The 24,063-nt window shown below is 37.8% G+C and overlaps 1 protein-coding gene across 3 annotated transcripts in view; it reads left to right on the top strand.

The window, feature by feature from the left end:
• Window positions 1-24,063, top strand: part of LOC106665974 (neurabin-1) — a 42,192-nt gene that overhangs the window by 12,257 nt on the left and 5,872 nt on the right. For all 3 annotated transcript variants that reach the window (XM_014392809.2, XM_014392810.2, XM_014392808.2), the window contains exons 2-12: window positions 4,831-4,890; window positions 21,241-21,455; window positions 21,523-21,590; window positions 21,655-21,851; window positions 21,921-22,084; window positions 22,165-22,244; window positions 22,327-22,740; window positions 22,806-22,873; window positions 22,981-23,001; window positions 23,085-23,270; window positions 23,584-23,950. In XM_014392809.2, coding sequence (XP_014248295.1) covers window positions 21,242-21,455; window positions 21,523-21,590; window positions 21,655-21,851; window positions 21,921-22,084; window positions 22,165-22,244; window positions 22,327-22,740; window positions 22,806-22,873; window positions 22,981-23,001; window positions 23,085-23,270; window positions 23,584-23,950 — 1,779 coding nt within the window. In that variant the 5' untranslated portion in view covers window positions 4,831-4,890; window position 21,241. The remainder of the gene's footprint in view (window positions 1-4,830; window positions 4,891-21,240; window positions 21,456-21,522; window positions 21,591-21,654; window positions 21,852-21,920; window positions 22,085-22,164; window positions 22,245-22,326; window positions 22,741-22,805; window positions 22,874-22,980; window positions 23,002-23,084; window positions 23,271-23,583; window positions 23,951-24,063) is intronic.

Raw genomic sequence — 24,063 nt, 5'->3', positions numbered from 1 at the left:
AGCTATTGTATCCACCGTTCTGTACTTACGGCACACCGGTAAGTCCTAGTTCATCAAGGATTTATTTAGTAGGCCCAGTTTCAGTGGTTGAATTCTTCTACGTTGTACGCCCCAAAACACTTACTCCTGTGGTCAAAAATGGCGCCACAGTTGTTACTAGGCGTGCCTCCGCTGGTTTGTTTTAATCTGTGCCGTGTTCTGTTATACCAATCTTCTTCAGATGCCCAATCAGTTTTTTCCTGCTTCCTTTGATGAATTCTGTTGTTTCTTTCCTTCTAAAATTTGCAAGAAGGTTGTTAGATAGTTAACGTCCAATGAGTGAATTGCTACAAGGTTGTTAGATAGTTAATGTCCAATGAGTGAATTGCTATAAGGCTGTTAAATAGTTTATGTCCAATGAGTGAATTGCTACAAGGTTGTTAGATAGTTAATGTCCAATGAGTGAATAGCTAAAAGGATGTTAGAAGGTTGCTAGATTGTTAAAGTCTAATAAGTGAATTCCACTGTTTCTTCATTTTCAATCCCTATGCCACAGAATGGTACAGGACCTATCCGAGGGGTAGCCAGCCCCTTTCCTTGCAAGGGCGTCCGCTCTCTCCTTGCATTCAAATCCTACGTTTCCTGGGACCCAGCTGAGGATGACTTATTACGCTTGCCTAATCTTTTTAGTTTAGTTGAGCAATTCAGCCCCATCTTTGAGAACATCACCTTCAGATAAAGCAAAATCTGGCTACATACAAGAAAAATAATTAAAAAGTTTAAGATTTTTTTGCAATGAGGGCAAACGATCCGGACGAAAGATTCGGCTAGTTCCAGACCCAGAAAAAGGTCTCCAAGGAAAATTACAACTTGGAACGGCACAACATTAATTAAAACCAGCCTTTGAAATGGTGCGTTATTTAAAAAAAAGAGCTGAAACTTCATATTTTCTCCCCTTTATTTGAACATCCATTTCTCAGAATTGAATAGTGTTAGGACTTTATCCTTTGGAACTCTTATAAAACTGTTCTTTGACTTATTTTAGCCATTAAAAGACCTAATGACGTCCAAATTGGCATTACATCATCAGAACAATACGACAAAATGAGGTAAACTTCGTTTTTTTACCGCTATTGTAAATCCATTTCTCCCAATGAACAGTAGTTTGGACTTGACCCTTTTATACACTTATAATACTGATATTTGGCTACATTTAAGCCATTAAATAAAAAATCTCCCATCAAAGAGTGTATAAATTGAGAAAGAGCGATTCTTTATGTTAATCGATATTCCGCAGTATTGAATTTTGAAATAATATTGTATGTGTATTTTAAAGTATATTTATATATTTAAGAAATTTTTGTTTTGTAAAGACACCAATATTTTCGAAGTTTGTACCCCGTAAGTACCTAGTAGAACTTGTCCGGATCGCATAGCTTATGATCCTTTTTTTTTAATTATTCGAGGTAGTTACAAGATCGCCTGTGTCCAATGGCGATGATGTTCCTCTAATTTTCACCGTTACCGAATTTTATTATATCATCGTTAATTAGTTTTTATTTGTTTATTGTCGGAGTGTTGAGAGAGCCAGTTACAACCGTGAGAAAATTCCCCGGTTGCGTGAACCAACCCCATTTGAAAACTCGCCCCCCTCGCACGGTTCGAACGGTGTTGTTCTCCGGGGTATTTCGGGTGGACCCCCTCCCTATTTATAAGAACGCTTTTGGGAGATTCACTTGGGGTGAAGGGTCGGGATTTGGCTTGTGACTTTTACAAGATTTCCTTCCCCCAAAAGCAAAAACGGAAGATGTGGGGGATGGGTTTAATTGCAGCGAAAAAAGTTCAAAACTTTGCGCTAGCAAAAAAACCAACGTCCAGAATATTTTAAATATAGACAAACAAGGGCATATAGTTAAAGAACATATTGTTGAGAAAAATGCCTGAAAATGAGCTTCATTGTTTTATTAGAAAATAAAGGTTCAGAACCAGCAAAAATAATTCTCGAGGGTAATTTTTTAGTTGCAGAAATATTTCAGAACTTTTATAACATAGAATAAAGCTAGCAACTTGTATTTTTAGTTGCAAGAGTTGTAACAACAAAAACTAAATTAAAAGGAAAAGGACATTTGGTTGAAGTGAACAACAAGCAGGAGATTTAGGTTTAAAATGGCCAGAAACTTGTAGTTGGAGAAGAAAAAGTTGTAATTGTGGAAGAATAGGGGTCAGAACTTTGTAGATGTGGGATAATAGAGTTCTGAACTTGTAGTTTTAGAAGAAAGTGGTCAGATCTTCGTAGTTGCAGAAGAAAATAGCCCCTATTTAGGTATCAGAACTTTGCAGTTGTAAGAAATAGGGGAAGAACTTTCTGGTTGCAGGTAAGAACTTTTTAACTGCAGAAGAAACTAGAACTTTGAAGTTATGAGAGAATATGATTCAGAACTCGGTTGTGCTGAAGAAACTTGATACGCATGGAAGAATACCGGTAACAACTTGGTTGATGCAGTAGAACATGTAGTTCCATAAGAAAATGGTCCGATTAAGTAAAAGAATTTCGTAGTTTTAGGAGAATAGAGGTAAGAACTTTGTGGTTGTGGGACACTGGGGGTAAGAAATTAGTTTATGCTGAAGAAATTTAGTCAGAACTTTATCGTTTTTATAAGAATTGTGGTCAGAACTTTGTAATTATGAGAGAATAGGGTAAGAACTTTTTAGTTGGAGAAGAAAATTGTCACAACTGTATAGGTTCATAAGAAAATGGTCCGCTTAAGTAAAAGACTTCGTAGTTTTAGCAGAATAGAGGTAAGTAATTAATTTGTGGTTATGGGACACTAGGGGTAAGAACTTTGTATATGCTGAAGAAATTAAGTCAGAACTTTGTCGTGATGTAAGAATTGAGGTCAGAACTCGGTAATTATTAAGAAAACGGTCCGATTAAGTATAAGAACTTGGTAGTTTCGGGAGAATAGGGTTCAGTACGTTGTGGTTGTACAAAAAAGTGGTCAGAACTTTGTAGTTATGTGGGAGAATAGAGTCAGAACTTCTTAGTTGCAGAACAAATTGGTCATTAACCATCTGTTAGATATCAGAACTTCGTAGTTAGGGATTTTTATCAGTAGTAATAAAAAGCCGGATGTTTTTTTAAGGGAAATTTGCACTGTCGTGTTCAAATCATCTCCTTCGAGGACTACTCTTGTAGATGACCAGTGGAAAAACCGTCCAATACAAGAACATCGACTCATTCAGCAAAAGGCGTTTAGTAATTTAGCATTTTATACAATTTTTTTTAGGCGGAATTACGTAATTTGTGCAAAAGTGAAAAGATAAGCTTGATTCCGAGAGAGGGTGATAAAAGAGTTACGGTTATCTTTTCTAGAAGTTTTGCCCTTCTTTATGATATTTTTTAATCAGTTTTAATAATTAAAAATAAATTATAATAAAACGACTTTGGGTGGATAGGTCAAGTGTCTGATATTGCCGTTTATCTGTTTATTATTAGTTTTTCTATTATTATTATTTTGTTTTGTTAATTACTGGCCGCTTTATATTTCTACGCTCTATGAGTCGAAAGTTCTGTTGAATGTTTTTATTTTAAATAGGTTTAATAGGTAAAAAATAGGCAAAACCCGGCCACACCTGGATCTTGATTGCGCCATCGTTTTACTCGATTTATTCAACACCACGGCGACAAATTCCTGCATTTACTAAAACGAAAACAGAAATGTAGTTTTACGTCCCTTTTCAACGAGTCTGTTTTTTTGAACGGCCTAATTGTGAAAATACAATATAAAACGGCACGCCCTTCGTTAAATTTTGTTCTTTCTGAGGGGGGGGGATTTTTCTAAAAGGACAGAGTATCAAAAGTTTCATTGTTTAAAGTTTATTTATTTTGTACCCCTGGGTGACAGTCAGTTTAATCAATTAAGCCGTCGGGCTTTGCGTTGTTTTGACAGACAAGCATAAAATAATGTTTGCAATGCGATACGGCCGTTTTTGTTTGCCTCTCGGTCGAGATAATGCTATTTGAAGATAACACTCATAATATTTACGATAATAAAAGTACAACAGGCACCAATCCCGGTCCAACTCTTCTTTCAATCGTATCCAGCCCGCACCCAGGGTTAATCGGTCTTAATGGACTTAATAAACTTGAATTGTGAGAGGGGCGGGTTAAATTGTACTTGAGATGAAAAAAGTTGTTATTTTATTTGTAATACCCTGTTTTGTATAGTAATGACGACGTCAAATGGTTAAGGTCCGCCTTCGTTGTTTTGCCAATAAAACCATCCCTCGTATGTGCCATAATAATTTTTTTTGGAGTTTGATTTATTCGTGAAACGTTTAAGTTCATTAAAAAAATCCGCTCCCGTCTTGGTCCGCAAGTAGGTGCGCATTTCTGCATACTGCTATTGGGAGGGGGGGGGTTTGTCTTATGATCGGCGTTTGACCCAGAAAAACGAACAGAACTGCATTTCTCGTCTGCCGGGGCCGACTTGCGAAATTCGAAAACGGGCCGTTGCGTCAGATTTCGTAAAGGTTGAGCAGAAACAAAAACCCAAAAAGAAAAAGGTCACCGGTTTTGGCTTAAGTTTTGACTTTTGTATGTTATGATAGGTGATTTTCAACTTTCTCATAGATCAGTTTAATATGTACTGTTGTAGAGACAAGAAACATGGAAGAAGAACGTTTTTTTGGTAAAAGATATGCGATATCTCTCTTTCAGTTACTTGGTATATTCCTCTTTATCTTTTTCACACTATATGTGTTAATGATAGCAATTGACCATGTTCTTTTGTACATTTTGCTTTACCAATATTTCGTTGTTTTTTAAATTGGATTGTTTTTTGATTGCAGGATGAGCATTGAAGATGCCACTCGTACGGTGTGATCGTCCAAATCCATCTCATGTCTGAGGTGAGTGCCATCATCGCCCAATCGCCCACTCGTCCTTGCCGGCCGGCCATTTTCCGCCTGAGCTCTTCCATTCCAGCTCCAGTTGGAGTTCGTTCACTTTCATTCACTTTCCACTTTTAACGACCCGTTCTGAGTCGTTCGCCTTCTCGTTTATGTTGGGGAAGGGGGAGGAGGGAGAGGAACAGAAAACCGATAATTCCGCTCATTCCCGCATTCCAGGAAGAAAACAGAACCGCCTGATGTGGGTCATCATAACAAGAGTCGTTGTTTTCTCCCATGACTCTCTACCGTTCCTTGGCCTTTGGGAAAATTTTTTTTACAGTTACCAGCCGAGCCCGGTCCGTCGGGACGAACGCTAATTACTGCCCGGAGCAGGAGCATTATGCAAATGACACGATGGTAGCCCGGGACCGCTCAATTGTGGACGATGTTTTATGAGAAGACGAGGGGAGGGGTTTCTTTGTCCTTCCACTCTGTAATTTGCCAATTTTTCCAAGCGAAACCAGCCTTTTAAACAAATATCTTGGCCGCAACAGTTTAGGCGTTCACAGCTCTCATCTCTGTAAGATCCCTGACAGTCCTGGGTTCGAATCCAGCTGCCCTGCATTCGCACCCGACATACCTACAAATTTTTTTTCAAAACACCGACACCATGAGGATTCTTAATTATAACCTATGAAATACCCGCGTTATAAAAACAAAAAAAACATATATATACACAACCTCTTACTAGATAACACTCCTAGTACGTTTACAAGACAATTTCCCACTCAAATTTATCAACGTACCATATAATTTATAAAAAATAATTGAGTTGGTTGATCTCTGACTCGCAACAATTTTCTACCATTACCGATAGAAAACTTGAACTCATCCTCAAAAACAGTTCCTCACTGAAGATGGTACACAACAAACTCAAGATAATATAGAAACCCGGTTTAATGCCATCACCAGAGCTGGATGTGTCTTTTATTTTATCGTTTCATTGGGTGCCAGAATTTCTAACAATAACTAACTTTCTCAGGCCATTTCTAACCGTCTCTAACCATTTACAACCATCTCTAACAATCACTAAAATCTCTGAACATTTCTAACCATCACTAAACCCTTTCTACCATCCCTCACCACATCCAACCATCTCTTACGATAACTAAAAAAAATCTAACCATCGCTAACCTTTTCAAGCTATTTGTAATTACTTTCAACCAGCTCAACCATCGTTAAACGTTGGTTGACCATCTCAAATCATCCATAAACACCTCTAACCACGAACGAAATATCTGGCGATAACTATAAATTTCCGGCCATCACTAACCATATCAAACCATCTCTAGCTATCACCATCTCTAACCGCTTCCAACCATATATGATCACTACACATTTGTAACCAATACTAACCTACCACGCCATTTCTAACTATCGCAAGCCACTTCCAGCCATGTCTGACGATCACTATAAATCTCCAATCATCTCTGGGACACTACATTTCCTACCACCACTAACAGTCGTTAATAAAACCTAACCTTCAATATACATCCCTAACGTATTCTACCCGTTATTGAAGATGGACAAAAGCAGAAACGTGTCTGACAGATAAAAACAGCAAGGATATGAAGGCCAAAATGATGTGACACCAGTAAGCAAAGGTTCTAACACGTTCCACCACGTAAGCCACAGGAAAAAATTTCACAGTATAACTGTAGTTGTCGTTTCATATCATTTTGGTCCACCCACCTTCGCTATTCGGTCTTCCCCTTGTTGAGACCGTGATGAAGTACAAAATAATTACAATTTGTGTGTGTGTGTTTTAAACAAATTATAAATAAAAGAAGAAGATAAGTCTTTAAAAAATCCATGATACATAATAAAAATTATAAAATAACTACTTAATTTCTTTATTTTCAACAGGTGTGTAATTTTTAACACGAAAACAAAACTTTATTTAACATTAAAAATACAAATATGTATCGCCCACTCATCATTAGAGTAATTCTAATTGACCGACCCTCTCCTCTTTCAGTCTTCAACTCAGATTATCTTATTATCTTAAGATATGACGATTGCTGTTTTTATGGCATGTCCATTATTTATTCCCGAACTGCACCTATAAAAATACAAACAAAATAAATAAACCGGGCGACACTTGTGGAATCGTAAACGTATGTAAAGTGTAAATAATCTGACGTGGGCGTACACTGTTTCTTTAAATTTATAACAGGTATTTTCAAGGTAATAAGCAATAAATAAAAGGTAATAATAAACAAGTCATAGAAATAAGGATATTATTGATGAAAAAATTGTAATGGTATTCAGAACCGTGTCAGCCCAAAATTGGGCGACAAAGTGCACATTTTACAAAAGAGGCTCATTTTTCTGGAACTACATGACGATTTATGTTATTATATACTAAAAGAGAATCTTTACATACAAACACACTCAGAGAGAAAAGGAGAGAGAGAGAGAGAGAGAGAGAGAGAGAGAGATATGGAATTTATATTAAGCTTTTACACTAGGACATCCAGTTGGTCCTCCGGGCCGGATCTGGGGGGAATTATTGTTTTCGTACTTGTTCGTACAGTAATTGTTTCGTTTTTATTGCTAAATGATGTATCTGGCGGAGTAAAAGATTTTTTAAACTTAGAAAATTTGTGTGTTAATGTTTTTTTGTTTAAATAAATTAGATAAAGGCCGACAGCCCCCAAATCAGGAATAATTTTTTAAGACCTTTTTTCGCCGTTTAATGTTAATTGTACCTAATTCCAGTTGCTAATCACGGCGGGAACAGTTATAATTTGAGAATTCACACCCAAAAGGCAACGTCTGTTTTTCGTGAAGAGGTGCAGAGCGCGTGGGACTCAAGAGTCGTTCAAGACCTTTGTGAGAAAGTACCGAAGCGTGAGAGGCCCCGCCACCGCGTTATTAATTAAACGATCTAAATCTCCTCTCCCGATTTATTTCCCTAAGCTTCTCTCTCTCTCTCTCTCTCTCTCTCTCTCTCTCTCTCTCTCTCTCTCTCTCTCTCTCTCTCTCTCTCGCTGTCGCTGTCGCTCTCTCCGCATAAAGATACTGTTTGCGGTTGGATCCCAGAATGGTAAAAACGGTGCAAGCGGCCTATCACCTTGAATTGATATATAGGAAATTACAATGAAGAAGAAAGCTTTCTTGAATATAATTAAAAGGCAGGCGAAATACGAAATAAATGGACGAACATAAAAATAAATTGATAATTACGACAACTGGCAACACAAAGATAGGAAAACTGCAATAAAATCTAACAGGCTGCAATATAACTACCAATATAGAAAAACTGACAAATTGTACAAACAAGATAATTACTATTATAGAGTTCTTAATTACTTTATTATTTTTAACGGCTCAACTTGGTACAATTTCTTACTCTCTCACACACATACACTCTCTCTTTTCTCTCTCTCTCTCTCTCTCTCTCTGTCTCTGTCTGTATCTATCTCTCTCTCCTCTATCTTATTTTAAGCCAATTTTACTGAAAGGAAAATTTTGATAGGATCGACTATTTCTGAGTTATGCCCTCGGAAGACGCGTGGGGGTGTGCTTTTTGTAACAAGCTGGCCCATCCCTTTTTAATTCGAAAACGATTAACTTTATCAAAAAATTGTCTTATAAAAAACCCAAGTTAATTTTTTATTGAATTTTGTTCCAAAAAGCATACCCCATCGCTTCTTCCGTCGGGCATAACTCAAAAATGGGCCATCCTATCAAAATTTTCCTATCAGTACAAGTGGCATAAAATAAGCTCTAGAATCGAATTGTTTAATATAAATATGGGATTTTCATTTAAAATAACAAAGTTAGCGTCATTTTCCAGCTAGATGAGAAAGTTATGTTAAATCTGGTATCACCAATCAATGTCTAGCCAAAATTAACTTGGGGTTTGTATAAGACCAGTTTTTGCTGAAGTTAATCGTTTTCGAATTAAATGGGTGGACTATAGAAGTTGATACACCCTGTATATACCTGTATATTTTTTAAATTATTTATATTCTGATATTTTTTTTATTTAAGTTTATTTATTTTTTTAAGGCGTGTACTTTTTTCGGTAAGTGGTAAAAAAGGAAGGTCATGAACTTTTCCAGCTCTTCGGCTGATAACGATCACAGTCGCCGGCGCCCCGAGCCGCATGATCGCTCCTAGAAAAGTTCTTTCAATAAAAAAAAAGTTTCGTTAGGTCGTTAGGCCCATTTTAAGCTAAAAATGGAAGTCAGTAATGCCAGTAAAAAAATGACCATAAATAATTCCACAATTTAATTAATATCGATAAAGATTTTTTTTAAAGTGTGCCGTGAAAACTGATAAAGGCAAAAGTGATCGGTTTTCATCCTGAATCGGTGGATTTTAACACAGACCGTTTCTTTTGCATTTCTACGTCGAAAACAGGAGCGAAGTTTTTAAATTGAGGAATATATGTATATTTCATCCTCTTCGTAAGCGTTCCTACGGTATAATATGTATATGTAACCAAAGGAATGACTAGTCTCAGTAAAAAGTGGAATGATAGAAAGAATCAACCTCAAAGAATTCCCTTATCCAGTTATCTCGACACAAAAATACTCACCGAAAATAACACAACAACCGACATAATGAGACCAGAAAACATTTTTCCCCCTTTGGCCGGAGAGCGGAAACCCGTGAATTATCCCGCCGGAAATTAAGAACCGTCCCCGTCCCGGCCGGACGGGCATGAATGGAATCCAGGGATAATCCCTCTCCGTCTTAAGATGGCCCTCTTTATCGCATTTTTCTGTTTATCAGAGGCGCGGCCCCATTCAGGATCCACGTCTGGGCGGCTTTGTGCCCTTTAAGACAAATTTCCATTCGGACTCGACCAGAAAAGATTTTGCATAGAGGTCAATTAAACCCTAATAGTCATGTAATGTTCTATCCTAGTATTTCGCACAAGCTCACATATACAGACTTCATTGTTAAACTAAAATTAGGGCCAGATAGAGAGAAATAGAGATTGTGAGGTAAGAAGAGAGATTGAATTAATGGAGAAATGAAATGAGAGAGAGAGATATTCTGTGAATGAGTTAGTAATTAACTAAGAGAGAGAGAGAGAGAGAGAGAGAGAGAGAGAGAGAGAGAGAGTGATTGTGATTGTGAGGTAAGAATGATTGAATTAATGGAGAAATGAACTGAGAGAGAGAGAGAGAGAGAGAGAGAGAGAGAGAGAGAGAGAGAGAGAGAGAGAGATTCTGTGAATGAGTTAGGAATTAACTGAGAGAGAGAGAGAGAGAGAGAGAGAGAGAGAGAGAGCCCAAGGATCTGCGAAGTAAAGGAATTAATGATTGTTTGTTGTGATTGAGAGATAAGAAGAGAGATTGAATTGAGGGAAGAGCAGGGCTGACTTGATCTTTGTTTTTTTTTTATTAAAGTTTTAGGGTTTTGTGTAGGTTTTATTTGGATACGAGGGACTTTACCCATCTCATTAAATAATTTATTAGTTATAATTAGAGTTTTAGCTAAATTTAAAAATAATAAATCACCTGTTTAAGGCTTGCAGCTTACTAAATTGCTATTAATTGCGTACTTTACACTTCCTCCATTGAATATGGTGAAATAGAGATATGATTGAAGGTGGAAGTAACGGAGAGGAAAACGGAGTGATGATTGTGGGAACAATTAACTGAGAGAGAAAGAAGGAGAGAGATTGTGATACAAGGAGAGGATTGATAGCGAGGGAGTAAATCATTGAGAGTGAGATTGAGTATGTGAGTGTTGTAAGGAAAAGAGAGGTTTAAGATAGAGTGCTAGTGACCAATAACAATTAGAGTCAAGATAATATTTGATGTCATCAAACAAATTATAAACTTGTTTAGGGCCCGTAGGCTCCATGAATCTTTCACATCTGGAAAAAACATACCGTGCCCACTGGAATAGCTTTTGAGGACCGAAGGACAGTGGTAACAAGGTCCGCAGAACGTTCCCATCTGGGAGAAAGACTTGTAAAATATACAGTAATAAACTGAAATTAATATAAAATGATCTTACGATGAATTTTGTGAATTATATTTTTCACGTATAGAGATTTGACGTGGCAGTTGTAAAATGGCCCACAGAGCTTTCTCAATCCTTGATATCGTGTATTTTCTGATTGAATTTTTTTATATGAGGTTTTTGATTATCTTCTTTAGTCCGAACTTATTTTTTTTTACAAATTTTTATTATTATTGGAAAATTCGGTCAACCTGTTTGGCAGGCTCGTTAAGGATTTGTCTTAAAGAGACTTAATCTGAAATATTTGAAAGAGTCACGACCTTTTATCTTGGATCAGGCTCCGTGAAAAATCAGGGATAGAACGGTCAAAAGTTTAATTTTGGTTAAATTTTTGTTTGTTCCCTGTATTATCTGCCCTTGGTGAATTTCCGCTTAGGCGGTAATTTCTAGGTTCATCGGTCGAAGTGTGAAGGTGCGGTCTGTTTTTGAAAGGAAACGTTTGTAAATATGCCCAAAAAAGCACGTAGGTGTTCGGGTTAAAAGTTGAAAAATTCCTCCCCCCAGACGACATTGCACGATGACCTTAACCCGGGGTGGTTCATCGAACTTCGCCCAGGCCAGAGGATCGCCGTCGCAGAAAAGAAACCGTTTATTTACTGACCTGGATTTTCGCAACTCGCAACACGGTTTAAAAAAAACTTATATAAGTTTTTATTATTTAGTTGTGCAAGTGTGTTTTTCTCTTTTCTCTTCTCTATTGTTGCGCAACTTTTCAGCCTCGTCGCTTTGATTTCCGCCAGTGGATTTTTGACTAACGAGCATCCACCTATGATGGAATTTCCTCGTGAGGAAAAGTGAAAAAGTGTTATATACGTTTGCCTTTTTTTAAAATTAAACACGCAATTGTTATGAAAACGGCACAAAACAAGGTATTAAAGATTGTTACCACATTTTTGAAAAAGATATTCGGGTGGATGACATTTTTTTATGTAGGCCATCGGATGCTGTGGTCGGATCTTATTGATTTTAATGAGACCCAATTTCGTTACAATCTCTTCTTCCTTTTCTCGAATTTTTCCCCTGTTTTTGATTACACCCTTGGCCTGGTTTTATTCGTAATTTCTGTCCTATCGCTTCTTGTGGGATTTCATTGTAATCCGAGAGATATACTTTTTTATCGTCGCCCCTCAATTGATCACTCGCAACCAATATCTCTCTCATTAGCCCACTCTCAGAAACTCACTGCATTTTTTCGCCGCGCCCTCATTTCATCAATCATAACCAATCTGTCACACTCACTCATCAAAACCTTTTCTTCTCAGTTAGTTGTCCCTTCGCTCATCTCTCTCTCTCTCTCTCTCTCTCTCTCTCTCTCTCTCTCTCTCTCTCTCTCNCTCTCCCCATCTCTCTCCCTCTCCCTCTCACCCTCTCACCCACCCTCTCACCCTCCCTCCGCCCCACTCACTTTCTAGCTCTATCAAAATCAATCAGTTTTCCGCTCAGTTACTTGCTCTCTTACTTATCAATTATCAATCCATTTTCTTCTAAGGTACTTGGTCCATCGCTCTTCTCTCTCTCTCTCTCTCTCTCTCTCCCTTCCCCCTCCCCCACTCACTCACTAGCTCTATCAAAATCAATCAGTTTTCCACTCAGTTACTTGCTCTCTTACGTATCAATTATCAATCAATTTTCTTTTAAGTTCCTCGACCCGTTCCTCTTCTTTCTCCCTCTCTCCCCTCCTCTCCCCTCACACACACTCACTCACTAGCTCCTCACAATCAATCTATTTTACATTCAGTTACATGCTCAATCACTAATCAATCCATTTTCTTCTCATTTATTTGCTTCCTCACTCATCAATCTCTCTCACCTGCTCACACTCTAATCGCTACGTTTTCTTCTCAGTTACTTGCTCTCCCGCTCAATACTCTCTCTCGCACAATAATCTCTTTCTTTATTTTTGTTTTTCTTTTTACTTTCTTTCTTTCTAATTCCCTCCCCTCTCCTAATAAATCAAATTCCTGGTCGAGAAATTCGTTCACCTCAGCAATCTCGACAAGAAAGTCGATTTCGTTTTGTCAGCACGGGCCTGTCTATAATTCGACGTTTTAGATCCGTCGGCTCGAGTGAATTGTTTATCGCCTTTTCAACTACCTACCTCGGCTTTCAGGATAAGAAATTTGTTAAGATTAGACAATCGTCGAAATACGAGGAAGGTCACATCGATAGACCACAACTTGCAGCGTTGACTATTTCTTTAGTTGTTTCATAAACGAATACAATTTTGGTTAGTCTCGGCCGAATTAGAACATTCCTCTCGGATATCTTCCAAACACGGCATTTAAAGATCAAACTCGTCCAAGGCCGACGAGCGAGATTAAACGGACCCGGAAATTTTCAATGATAATCAAACCCTTGACAAGGACTTTCGCGGTGACCTGCCGTATCCTGAAACAAGATTGCTTTCTTTGTGCTAAATCTTATATAAAACGTCCGTGGATTTCATCGATTTTTTTAGTACCTTTCCCATCTGTGTTTAATAGCTGTTTATTAAATTGAACTCCTAGGCCACCGTGCGATCGCGTGACGGCACCGGGGTGATTCAGAACGTCATACTGCTCCCATTCATCACGGGTTGATTATGAGAAAAACCCCGTGATTGGAAAATTCACTCGCTGTAAATTGTCTCAAAGAGTTCAGACCGAGATAAGCCGGTGATTAAAACAAATTTAACAATGGGAAAGTTATATTGTCGATCCAGAGAGGGGAAGGATTTACCATAGAACAATTTCCCCGTCCGGTCGGTTCAAAACCGATAAGATAACATTTGTCAAAGTGTTTATGTCAAAATTAAAAACAATAAATTTTATCTTACATTGGACGGAATTAGAAATTGGGCTGTATTTTCGTTGTGATACCTCCCGGTCCCGCTTAGTCTCGCTTGTTTGAACTCGTGTTGCAGTAACAATTAAAACAAGGCGTCATACTTCCGAAAAGTCTGACCTTGATGGGCAATTTGTTAGCAAAATTGGCTTGTTTATATCATTTTCTCACTTTTCATGAATTTTTTTGGTTAAAATGCTTTTTTAAATTGCATAAGCCTGACCCAGTTTACATTTAGGTAAATCTCCCAGTCCAGATAAATTTGCCCTTTTGTTTATAGAAAATTTAAAAATTGATGCAATTTTTTTTGGTCAGTTTCGCAGAGGTTTTTTTTCAAGCAATAAAAGAAGTCTCTCCCCTTTCTGGCCTTTCACATTCCAGGCCAATTACGTTCGTAAGGTGGTTTGTTGAAAATAAAAAAGCCACATTCTTATGGCGATAATAGATTTTCAATACACTATTAGATTTCAATATTTTTACCAAATACACAAGCATATACATTGTTATACAGTATTGTGACGCGCTAGTTTATACCCGATCCGACCCGGAGGGCCAAATCTAAATGTGCCGATGTAATGGTGCCATTTAAAACTAATCAAATATTTTAAAAACACACCAGTCAATTACAAAATGCATTAATAGTAAAAATTGAACAAAAATGTGATATAAACGCACACACATACTCAACTATATGTGTTAACTAAACGATAAACACCCAAAGTTGCCGAAAATCTCGTGTCCTGGGTCCGCCCAGCCTCGCTTTGTCACTAATCTGCCTATATGGGTTAAAAGTTGTTTCCTTAACCTCTAAACATACCACAAAAAGAGGTGAAAAATTCTGGAAGATTACAATCTAACAATAAACACACAACGATAACCAAACGTTGTACAGAATTGAAATTTTCCAGGGATCTCGTTTTCTGGGTATGTTCGGTCTCGCTTTGTCACAAATTCTGGCTGTTAAGATCAACATTGTTTGTGTAAACTATCCATATGCCAGGACAAGGCGTGAAAAATTCTGGATGACTATAATCAAACGAAAAACTCGCGTTCGGTCAAATAATGTACTGAATCGAAATTTTCGGGAATTTCTTCGTTCTGAGTCCGTTTAGCCTAGCTTTGTCACAAATTCTGGCTGTAGAGGTTCAACATTGTTTAAACCCTACAACTGCCAGGATGAATACTTTAAATTTGTTTCCTAATATAACAGATTAAAATTTGATAGCAAATTATTTTTACTATATCAGCATCGGTTATAATTATACAGTACAAATCTAGTTGGTCCTCCGGGCCGGATAGGGTTAAAAAATTGTCTCCGGTCCTATACGTATACACGTATATAATCCTATACATTTATGTGAAGGCATGTGTGTCCTTTCCTTCTCTCCCTCTCAAGTTCCAGTCAGCAAAAGCAGAGTAAATGATAAAGACTGGATGTTCAAACTCACTGAAACTCTCTTCCTCTGAGTTTATATGATCCATCACTCAACAATTTCACTCACAGTTACTTGCCCCTTCAATCGTCAATCCCTTTTCCTAGCTATTTGTTCTTTCTCCGTCGCGACTGGGACTGGGGGTTGTGGGTTCGAGTCCCGCACGTGACACTAATTTTTCATCAACATTTCAAATAAAAATTGTAAATCAATTTAAAAAATTTACTTTGGTTGAACCAACTAAAACATATAGATTAATTATTTATATAGCCTGCCTCCTCGTCGTTGATCGAATCATAGTTCCATTTTTAAATAAACTACATCCGGTTTTTATATTTATCTATTAAAAATGACATAATGCAGTCATTTATAAGTCATGTGTGTCACCAGGGACATTAATCTCCCTGGTGGTTTTTCGGGAAAAAACTCTATCGATCCCGAGCCGCTCATCAATAGACAAATTTGCCCTTTCGCCCTCAAAAAAGCCCGACTTTCGAATCAGGACAAAAATAAAGGTCGGCGAGATATCTTATCTTTTTTCTATTTATGGTATATACAATGCCAGACTTTAGGTCTCATTTGTACATAAATAATTATTGGCCCAGGAGAGTTTGAGAATTTTTGATTTTAGACATGGACAGTTTTCTTTTTACATCTAATTGAAAATCGTTTGCTATACATAAGTTATAGTATAACAACGAGAGCAAAGCGTGGCTGGACGGACCGAAGATTTCCTAGTTTCGTTATAATTTCCTTAAGGCCCCTCCACACCAGCGGGTCGCAATCCACACTTTCTTTCCCAGTTTATTAAACCCTAGTGAGGCCTTTTACCCCGTCCAATTCCCTACCGCGGGGCGAAAGTGTTTCTCTGTTTTTGAGAGTTTCGAGCGGACTCGTCACGGCCGTGATGATGATCATGATGATGCCGCACGGCCTTCACGCTCCTTCCGACACTCAACATATCCGCCAAATGGTGAACAAAACCGTGTGAGATTCACGAAATTTGAACCACAAAAGGCAAATAAACAAATGAGGAATGAGTACTGGTAATTTGAACTCACACAGTAACTATATAACCTCACATTTACTGGACCTTCACTTTTTCCTCTCAGTTTACGCGCTCCCACAAATCAATCCCTTTTCGCCTCAGTTTACGTGCTCCCACAAATGAATCCTTTTTCCTCTTAATTACTTGTACCTTTCACTCATCAATCCTTTTTCCTCTCAGTTTACGTGCTCCTACAAATCAATCCCTTTTCGACTTCAGTTTCTTTGTTTTCTCTTCTTCATTCATCAATCCCTTTTCCTCTCAATTACTTGCACCTCTATCACTCATCAATCCCTTTTCTTCTCAATTACTTTCACCTTTCACTCATCAATCCCTTTTCCTCTCAGTTATTTGCTCCTTCATTCATCAATCACTTTCCTCTCTGTTATTTTCCTGCTTCATTCGTCAATCCCTTTTCCTCTCGGTTACTTGCTCTTTCTCCTTCACTAAACAATCCCTTTTCCTCTCAATACTTGTTCCTTCATTCGTTTATCCCTTTCCCTCTTAATCACTTGTTCCTTCGCTCATCATTCCCTTTTCCTCTCAGTTACTTGATCCTTTACTCATCAATCCATTTTCTTCTCGGTTACTTGCTCTTTCTCCTTAATTAATCAATCCATTTTCCTCTCAGTTAATTGCTCCTTCATTCGTCAATCCCTTTTCTTCTTGGTTACTTGCTCTTTCTCCTTCACTAAACAATCCCTTTTCCTCTCAATACTTGTTCCTTCAGTCATCATTCCTTTTTCCTCTCAGTTGCTTGATCCTTCATTCGTTAATCCCATTCCCTCTTAATTACTTGTTCCTTCACTCATCATTCCCTTTTCCTCTCAGTTACTTGATCCTTTACTCATCAATCCATTTTCTTCTCGGTTACTTGCTCTTTCTCCTTCACTAATCAATCCCCTTTCCCCTCAGTTATTTGTTCGTTAATTCATCATTCCCTTTTTCTCTCAATTAAATGCTCCTTTACTCGTCAATCCCTTTTTCTGTCAGCTACTTCTGCTTTACTCATCATCCCTGTCCTCCTGGTTACTTGCTCTTTCTCCTTCACTAATCAATCCCTTTTCCTCTAGTTACATGCTCCTTCACTCGCCCATCCCTTTTCCTCTCAATCGCTTGCTCCTTTAGTAATCAATCCCTTTTCCTCTTAGTTACACGCTACTTATTCATCAATCCATTTTCCTCTCAATTACATGCTCCTTCACTAGTCATCCCTTTTCCTCTTGATTACTTGCACTCTCTCCTTCACTAATCAATCCCTTTTCCTCTCAGTTACATGCTACTTCACTCTTCATTCCCTTTTCTTCTCAGTTACTTGTTCCTTCACTCGTTAATCTTCATAGCTTGTACAGTTTCTTTTACACCTTGAGCACGATTAATCTGTGCTCTCTGCATAGCTGCTACAACTGCGCATGCGATACCGTCAGTAAGCCCTTCGTCTAGTGGTACATCTAATAACTCACTAATCATAGTTTGACTTCTCCTATCCTCTCATTTACTACTCCTTCATTCGTCAATCCATTCTCGTCTCTGTTACTTGTTCCTTCACCAATTATTTATTCCCTTTCCCCTCAGTTATTTATTCCCTTTCCCCTCAGTTATTTGTTCCCTTACCCATTATATATATAAAATCATCTTTTCCTTTAACAAGCACGTCATTGACTCAATCTTGATTCAGCTTAGCACTCAAACAGTGGGTGCTTTTCCTGGCTTATGGAAACACTTCAGCTTTACGTCCAGCGCTATTCAGCATGAATATATTCGAAGCTGCATGGTTTATTTTTTGTCCCTCGTCCTCCTCGTCCCTCCAGTCGCTAAATAAAATCACGAAACGAATACTAAGAGGCGCCAGCCGTCGTGTGGGCTGACATAGGACTGAAAATTGGCCAAATTCCAGAAACGGCGAAACGTCCCTCGTGCATAATTGCGCTAACAGGAAAATAAGGGGCGTCCTAAATAGCACCCGACGGCCTTTCTATACAAATAAATTTACATATATCAACAATGTCCACTTGACTCGTATCCCTTTTAACGGCGTTAGAAAAAAATCAATTTTTCTAAATGATGGTTCTACTCACAGATATACATGTTTACATCCGGATTTCGAGCTTTAAACGCTCATCATCAGTTTTAAGAGTTACAAGCACGTCTCACGACATGAATATTAGTGACCGATCCACTGCCAACGCGAGAATATGGTTTGCAATGCTCTATGTATTACAACATAACTAAATTTTGTCCTAATACATACTGTAAGAAAAATCATTTAAAATTAATAATTTGTATGTCTAATTTCCTTGTAAGTCCTACAGGTACATCTTTAGAGTGGGAGAATAAATCAGAATATATTATATTATTTGGGCATTTATCTCAATGTTTAATTTTCCTTATTTTTTGTTTAAAATTCTTAAACCGATCTGGTCCCCACCCTTTTTTGAAATGGGTAACACTCTTGTATTTAAATTTAAACTGAAATTGTGTTTTGTCTCAGTTAGATGGTCCTTAAATTCAGAAAATTTGTTTGATTTAAGCAAGTGTTCTTTAACTCTCACGGGAGCTGGAGTCTTTGAGATGAACCCCAAAAACTGTACTGATGGTAAACCTAGGTGCACCAGAGAAAGAAAAATGGCTAGGAATACATTCCCGGAATATAGCCATTTTCTCTGACAGTCAGGCAGCACTAAGGGCCCTAGCCTCATATAAGGCAAAGGCAAAGAGTGCTTGGAACTGCATGGAGGCCCTGAAGGAAGTCAGTGGCACTAATGACCTGACCCTGGCATGGGTCCCTGGGCACTCGTGGCAACGAAAAGGTTGAAATGTGATATGGACTCTCTGGACACTGAACCTTACTGTGGCTTAGAATCCTGCCGCAAAAGAGGATACATCTTAAAATGAGTCCAAAACCTAGTGGAACAATACCACAGGCATGAGGCATGTGAAGAGATTCCTAGGACCATCCGCAAAACTTACAAAATAATTACTGGAAGGCAACCACAACCGAATCAGGATTCTGGTTGGACTCTTGACTGGACTTTGCCACTTAAGAAAGCAAATGCACTGGAGAGAAGAAGAAACACTGTGCAGATTCTTCCAGGAAGAGGAGGAGATCGCAGAACACTTTCTATATTTCTGTGCAGGTCTATAAAGGTGCAGGTTCTTGCAACTAGGACGAGAAAAACCGCAATCCTACACTAAGCACTTGCAAAGCTATGGAAGAAGCTGATTAACAACCTAAAGCTGGCCAGTGGGTTATAAAAAACAGGGGAGCACAATAGATCTATTCGGTCGAAATGCAGTAGGCCTTGTGGCCGCCTCTTTTATCCCTATACCTATCCCTCTTTAACTTTCTTTTTAATTTCTCTGCCACTTTCTCCTATATATTTAATATCGCAATCATTACAATGGAGTTGGTAAAACTCTCTTTTTGACAAGTTGTCAAGATTGTTTTTATGTTTTGAGTGGATGTTTCTACACAAACATATAACTCTAAAAGCTACTTTAAAACCTTCTCGTTCAAGAATTTTACCTACTTTTTTTTAATGGTTCCCCAATACATGTCACGAAAGTAAAACCCAAAGATTCATTTTTGGTATTATTTATGGCTTATTTTAAAGTTAATTTTTCTGTTCTTTTTACTAGCAATTGATAACAATTTCTTGATATCTATTGTTTTTAATTGTTTGTAATTCTTTTTTATAATTTAATGGTACATAGTTTCAACATGCGGTCTATGATCCAAATGAATCCAGGAGCTCTTTGGGTCCATGGGTGAGAAGAATTTTCTGATATGGTGTCTGTTGTTGTGGGTTTTCTACATTCTACATACATCTATTTCAATTAAGTTGTTTATTATGGACAGTTTAAAAGTTTAAAGTAAAAGTTGTAAAAGTAAAAGTTTAAACGACCATCTTTATTTATTTTCAATGCAAAATTTATAAACTAGGGTGTTAAAGAATTAATTAGTTTAATGAGTTCTTTTATATCCTCTATTGTTCCCGACCATTTAAATAAAATATCATCTATATAGCATTTATGAAAAAGGACAGATTTAATTAATTTATTTGATTTTAATTTAATTTTTTCAAATTAATCCATGAATATTTCCGCACAAAGTGGGGATAATGGAGACCTCATTGCTAACCCTTTCATTTCATTAAATTTACAATAATTAGATTGTAGACATATTTAAAAGGACTACAATTTTTTTCTTAAACTTAAAGGATACAATTTTTTACAAATTCATGAATAGAGTTCTCCCTAAGTTTTTTCTTATTAGGTCAAGACATTCTTTAACAGGGATATTTGTAAATAAATTAGTAACAACTAAAACACAGTTGTTAGGTATATCTACGTTTTTTAACTGTTTTATTAATTCTAAATAATTGTAAATAACGAATATAGGTTTGAAATTGGTGTGGGTTTTAATTATTTCATCAATCGTTTTTGCGAGTTTGTAGCATGGAGAATTATTAAAAGACCCTACTGGTCTTGTAGGTTTATTTTATTTGCGGATTCCGGCTGAACGACCGAATAACATTGGGGATTTCAGGTTCATTGGTATGAATTTTTAGAAATCAGCAATTTTTTTAAAGCTGTTTGAACTCTAGTTTTTAATTTAGGGTCTTTTTTTATTTCTTTAAATCGTTATTGATTAGGCATTCTTCGACTTTAGAAATGTATTTTTGGTATTCAGTAAGAACTATACTGTTTCCTTTATTGGCTTTTAAAATAATGATGTCGTAGTTTTTATCAATATATTTAATTGTATTGGGATATCTAATTTTTTGATATCAAGTTTGGTGTAATTACTTCTATTATTAATTTCGAATGTATAATTGTAAACAACAAATTCTGTGAGTAGAGCCGTCATTTACAAAAAGTGAATACTCACCTACACTTTTATTATTTCTATAGAAGAAAAAAAATATCTGTCACTAAACGCTTTCTATTCTTATATTTTACACAAATTTAAAGAAAAAAAGTATGATTTTTTTGTTTCATGTTTTGAATCAGGATGGAGGATAAGAAGGGAGGTGGGAGAGTATCGCAGATTGCTAACATCTTTCAGCAAGGAATGGGGCCGGGACGTTGCGAAGAGGGGCCCACGCAGGTCGAGACAAACCCCGGCGGCACCCCCATATCGCCCACAGTCACCGTGGTACGGACCGAAAGCCATCTTGCCCGGTTCAACAACGCCAGGGCTCTTTTTGAAAAATTAGGCTCATTAAGTAAGTAATCTAGTAATATTAATTTTTTAATTTGACCTTTTAATTTATATCGTTTTTTGTCTTAAAGGTGGGCCTGAAGAACCACCCCCTAAACCAAAGAAATTAATCACCGAGCCTGTTCCAAGAGAGACTCAGGTTTGTACTCTGTAAAACACATCAAATTCTTCCGATAATAAATTTCTTCGTTTTTACATTTCAGAATGTACTGAGACAGGTAAACGGGAGTGCGACTCCGTCTATAAATTCGCACCATGCCAGAATCGGCATAATCAATGGCATCAGTGAGAAGCCGGCAAAGCCCGAGAAGCCAGAGAGGAAACTCAACAGCAGAGAGTTGATTGAGAAGCAGAAAAATTGGACGTCCCATTTTTCCAAAAACCGAGTCTCGACTACAAGGTAATTTTCTAAGAGGAACAATTTTTCTTTCATCGTGTTCAACGTTTGCCTGATTTAAAAAAATTATAGAGAAAAAGTGTCGCCTAGTCCAGAAAGGACTCTAAGTCCAGAATTAGATTCAAGTCCAGTAGCATTTAAACTTAGAGATAAGTCTCCGACTGTCGCCGTCAGGAGGTCTCCTGTGTCTTCCCCCCTTAAGGAAAATTTGCCTACTACGCCTCAACCTTATTTTGGTAATAACTCAAATAAATAATTTTTTGTGTAATAAATGCACTTAAAATATTTATTGTTATTTTGTTATATTTTTTTACAGTGAGAAAAAGAGAGGAAAATCATGTAGAAGAAGAAAAACCCGTTCCACGGGAAAGGATTTATGTCGTCCCGAGAAAACCTGTAAGTAAAGAAAACCAAATTTTATAATAAAAATATGAATATATGGGCCAAGAAATCTCAGACGAGTCTATTTTGTATTTAGGTAATAGAAGATAAGAAAACGGAAGAAAAACCTTTGGACAGGGATGACAGGGTTTCCGAGAAGCCGATTTTCCAGGCTCAGACGTCACCCTCCGAAGAGGCGGAAAGGTCCGAGGAGGAAGTGCGCGTCCGGTTCAACCTCGGTGAAGCCGTCGATATTAAAGTAGAGAGGACGATGTGCTCCAGTTCGTTGAGCGAAGAAGATTCGGGCTTCGCCAGCTCGGAAACGGCACCGCATCGCGATTACGAGAGTGAGATCTCTGACAGCGTCGGCCTGCTGACTGACTCTTGCGGGTTGACGGACTCGCGCGAACTACTCTCAGCCGGGCACACACCGCAGGACGATGCTAACGCTGGTATCCTAGACGGCGGACTGCTCGACGTACAGAATATCCAATATGCTGATGAAGAAACGGTAAAAATATTAACAGTAAATAATAAAACAGTACATTATTAAATATAATTGTTTTATTTTAATAGTCAGAAGATAAAAACGTAGACACCTCTCTGATGACTTTAGCAGAAGCTGATCAACTCTTGAGCTCAAGGTTTGTTTTATATCTTTTATATTAAAAAATTTGTAAATAAATTGTAAATACACATTAATAACTTTTGTATTTGTCAATTTTTTCGCGCACATGTCTGCACCCTGCAGGATAGTTGAAAATAGAGTTGGGTAAGCATGATAGAAATTAAAATAAAATATTTTTATTTTAAAATTTTTTAGTTAATTTGTTTTTCTTGTGTTACTTTTTTTAGAACTGTAGAAACTCTGCTGTCTGATGAAGAGGCCCAAGAGGTTGTTAAGCTTCTATCGCCGCCTCAAGAAGAAGAATCACCATCACCGAGCGACCACCAGCAGATGGACACGAGCAGCGAGACGATAGGAGTCGCTGACGATGAACCTGAATGGCTGCGAGACGTCCTTCAAGCGTCTCAGACAAGGTATGTATAATTTTTTCAGATATTCCCATTTTTCTTTTCTTTCCTTCTTGCTTTAATATATCTTATTGAATTATTTGGGTTTAATTTGGTTTTAAGAATATTTTTGGATGGAATTGTGTTTAAAAATGTTTATACTAAGCTGAAAATTAATTTGATAACAGTTTAGGAAAGGTTTGAAGCAAAAGGGCCTTAATAGGCTTTAATTTGTTGTTTTATCTAGTAAATTGACTGGGGCAAGAGGTCCAAGTCCGGCAGCTGTATTATTTCAGACCAACCCTTTCAGGTTAACAGGGCGTATTTCTAATTTTTACAGCCTCCTGAGCGCCGTCGAGTGCTCGGTGGACACGTTGGAGGAATGCACGAGCCAGCTGAGCGCATCTTTGGACGATCTCGAGCCTAGCAGGACAGAGTGCGAGATCGAAGGTGTTGAACTGACACCGATGCCGCACGCCATCATTGTGAGCCCGGTGCAGTCATCACAGGCACAGGAAACCGAACAGTCGCCGCTCTGCAACCCGGCGCCTTTCAAGGAAGTCGGGGAAGAAGGCGGAGTACATTATCTCGAAGATGGCCACTACTGGCTGGAAATTGCCGGCCTAGACGAAAACGATCTCGACGCTGACGTGCCCTGCCCTGTCAAACCCAATAGGAAAGTGCAGTTCAGCCAGAAACCAATTAAAGTAAGTTTCTCATATAATTTTTTTGTTTTTGTAAATAAAGTCTATAAGACAAACAGACCGTAAATAAAATAAGTTACAAGACCACACAGCTTTTGCATTAGACAGGGTAAAAA

The sequence above is a fragment of the Cimex lectularius genome, unplaced genomic scaffold (assembly GCF_000648675.2).
Source record: "Cimex lectularius strain Harlan isolate CLEC.00 unplaced genomic scaffold, Clec_2.1 scaffold338, whole genome shotgun sequence".
NCBI lineage: Eukaryota > Metazoa > Arthropoda > Insecta > Hemiptera > Cimicidae > Cimex > Cimex lectularius.
This window is presented reverse-complemented; position numbering and strand designations above follow the sequence as displayed.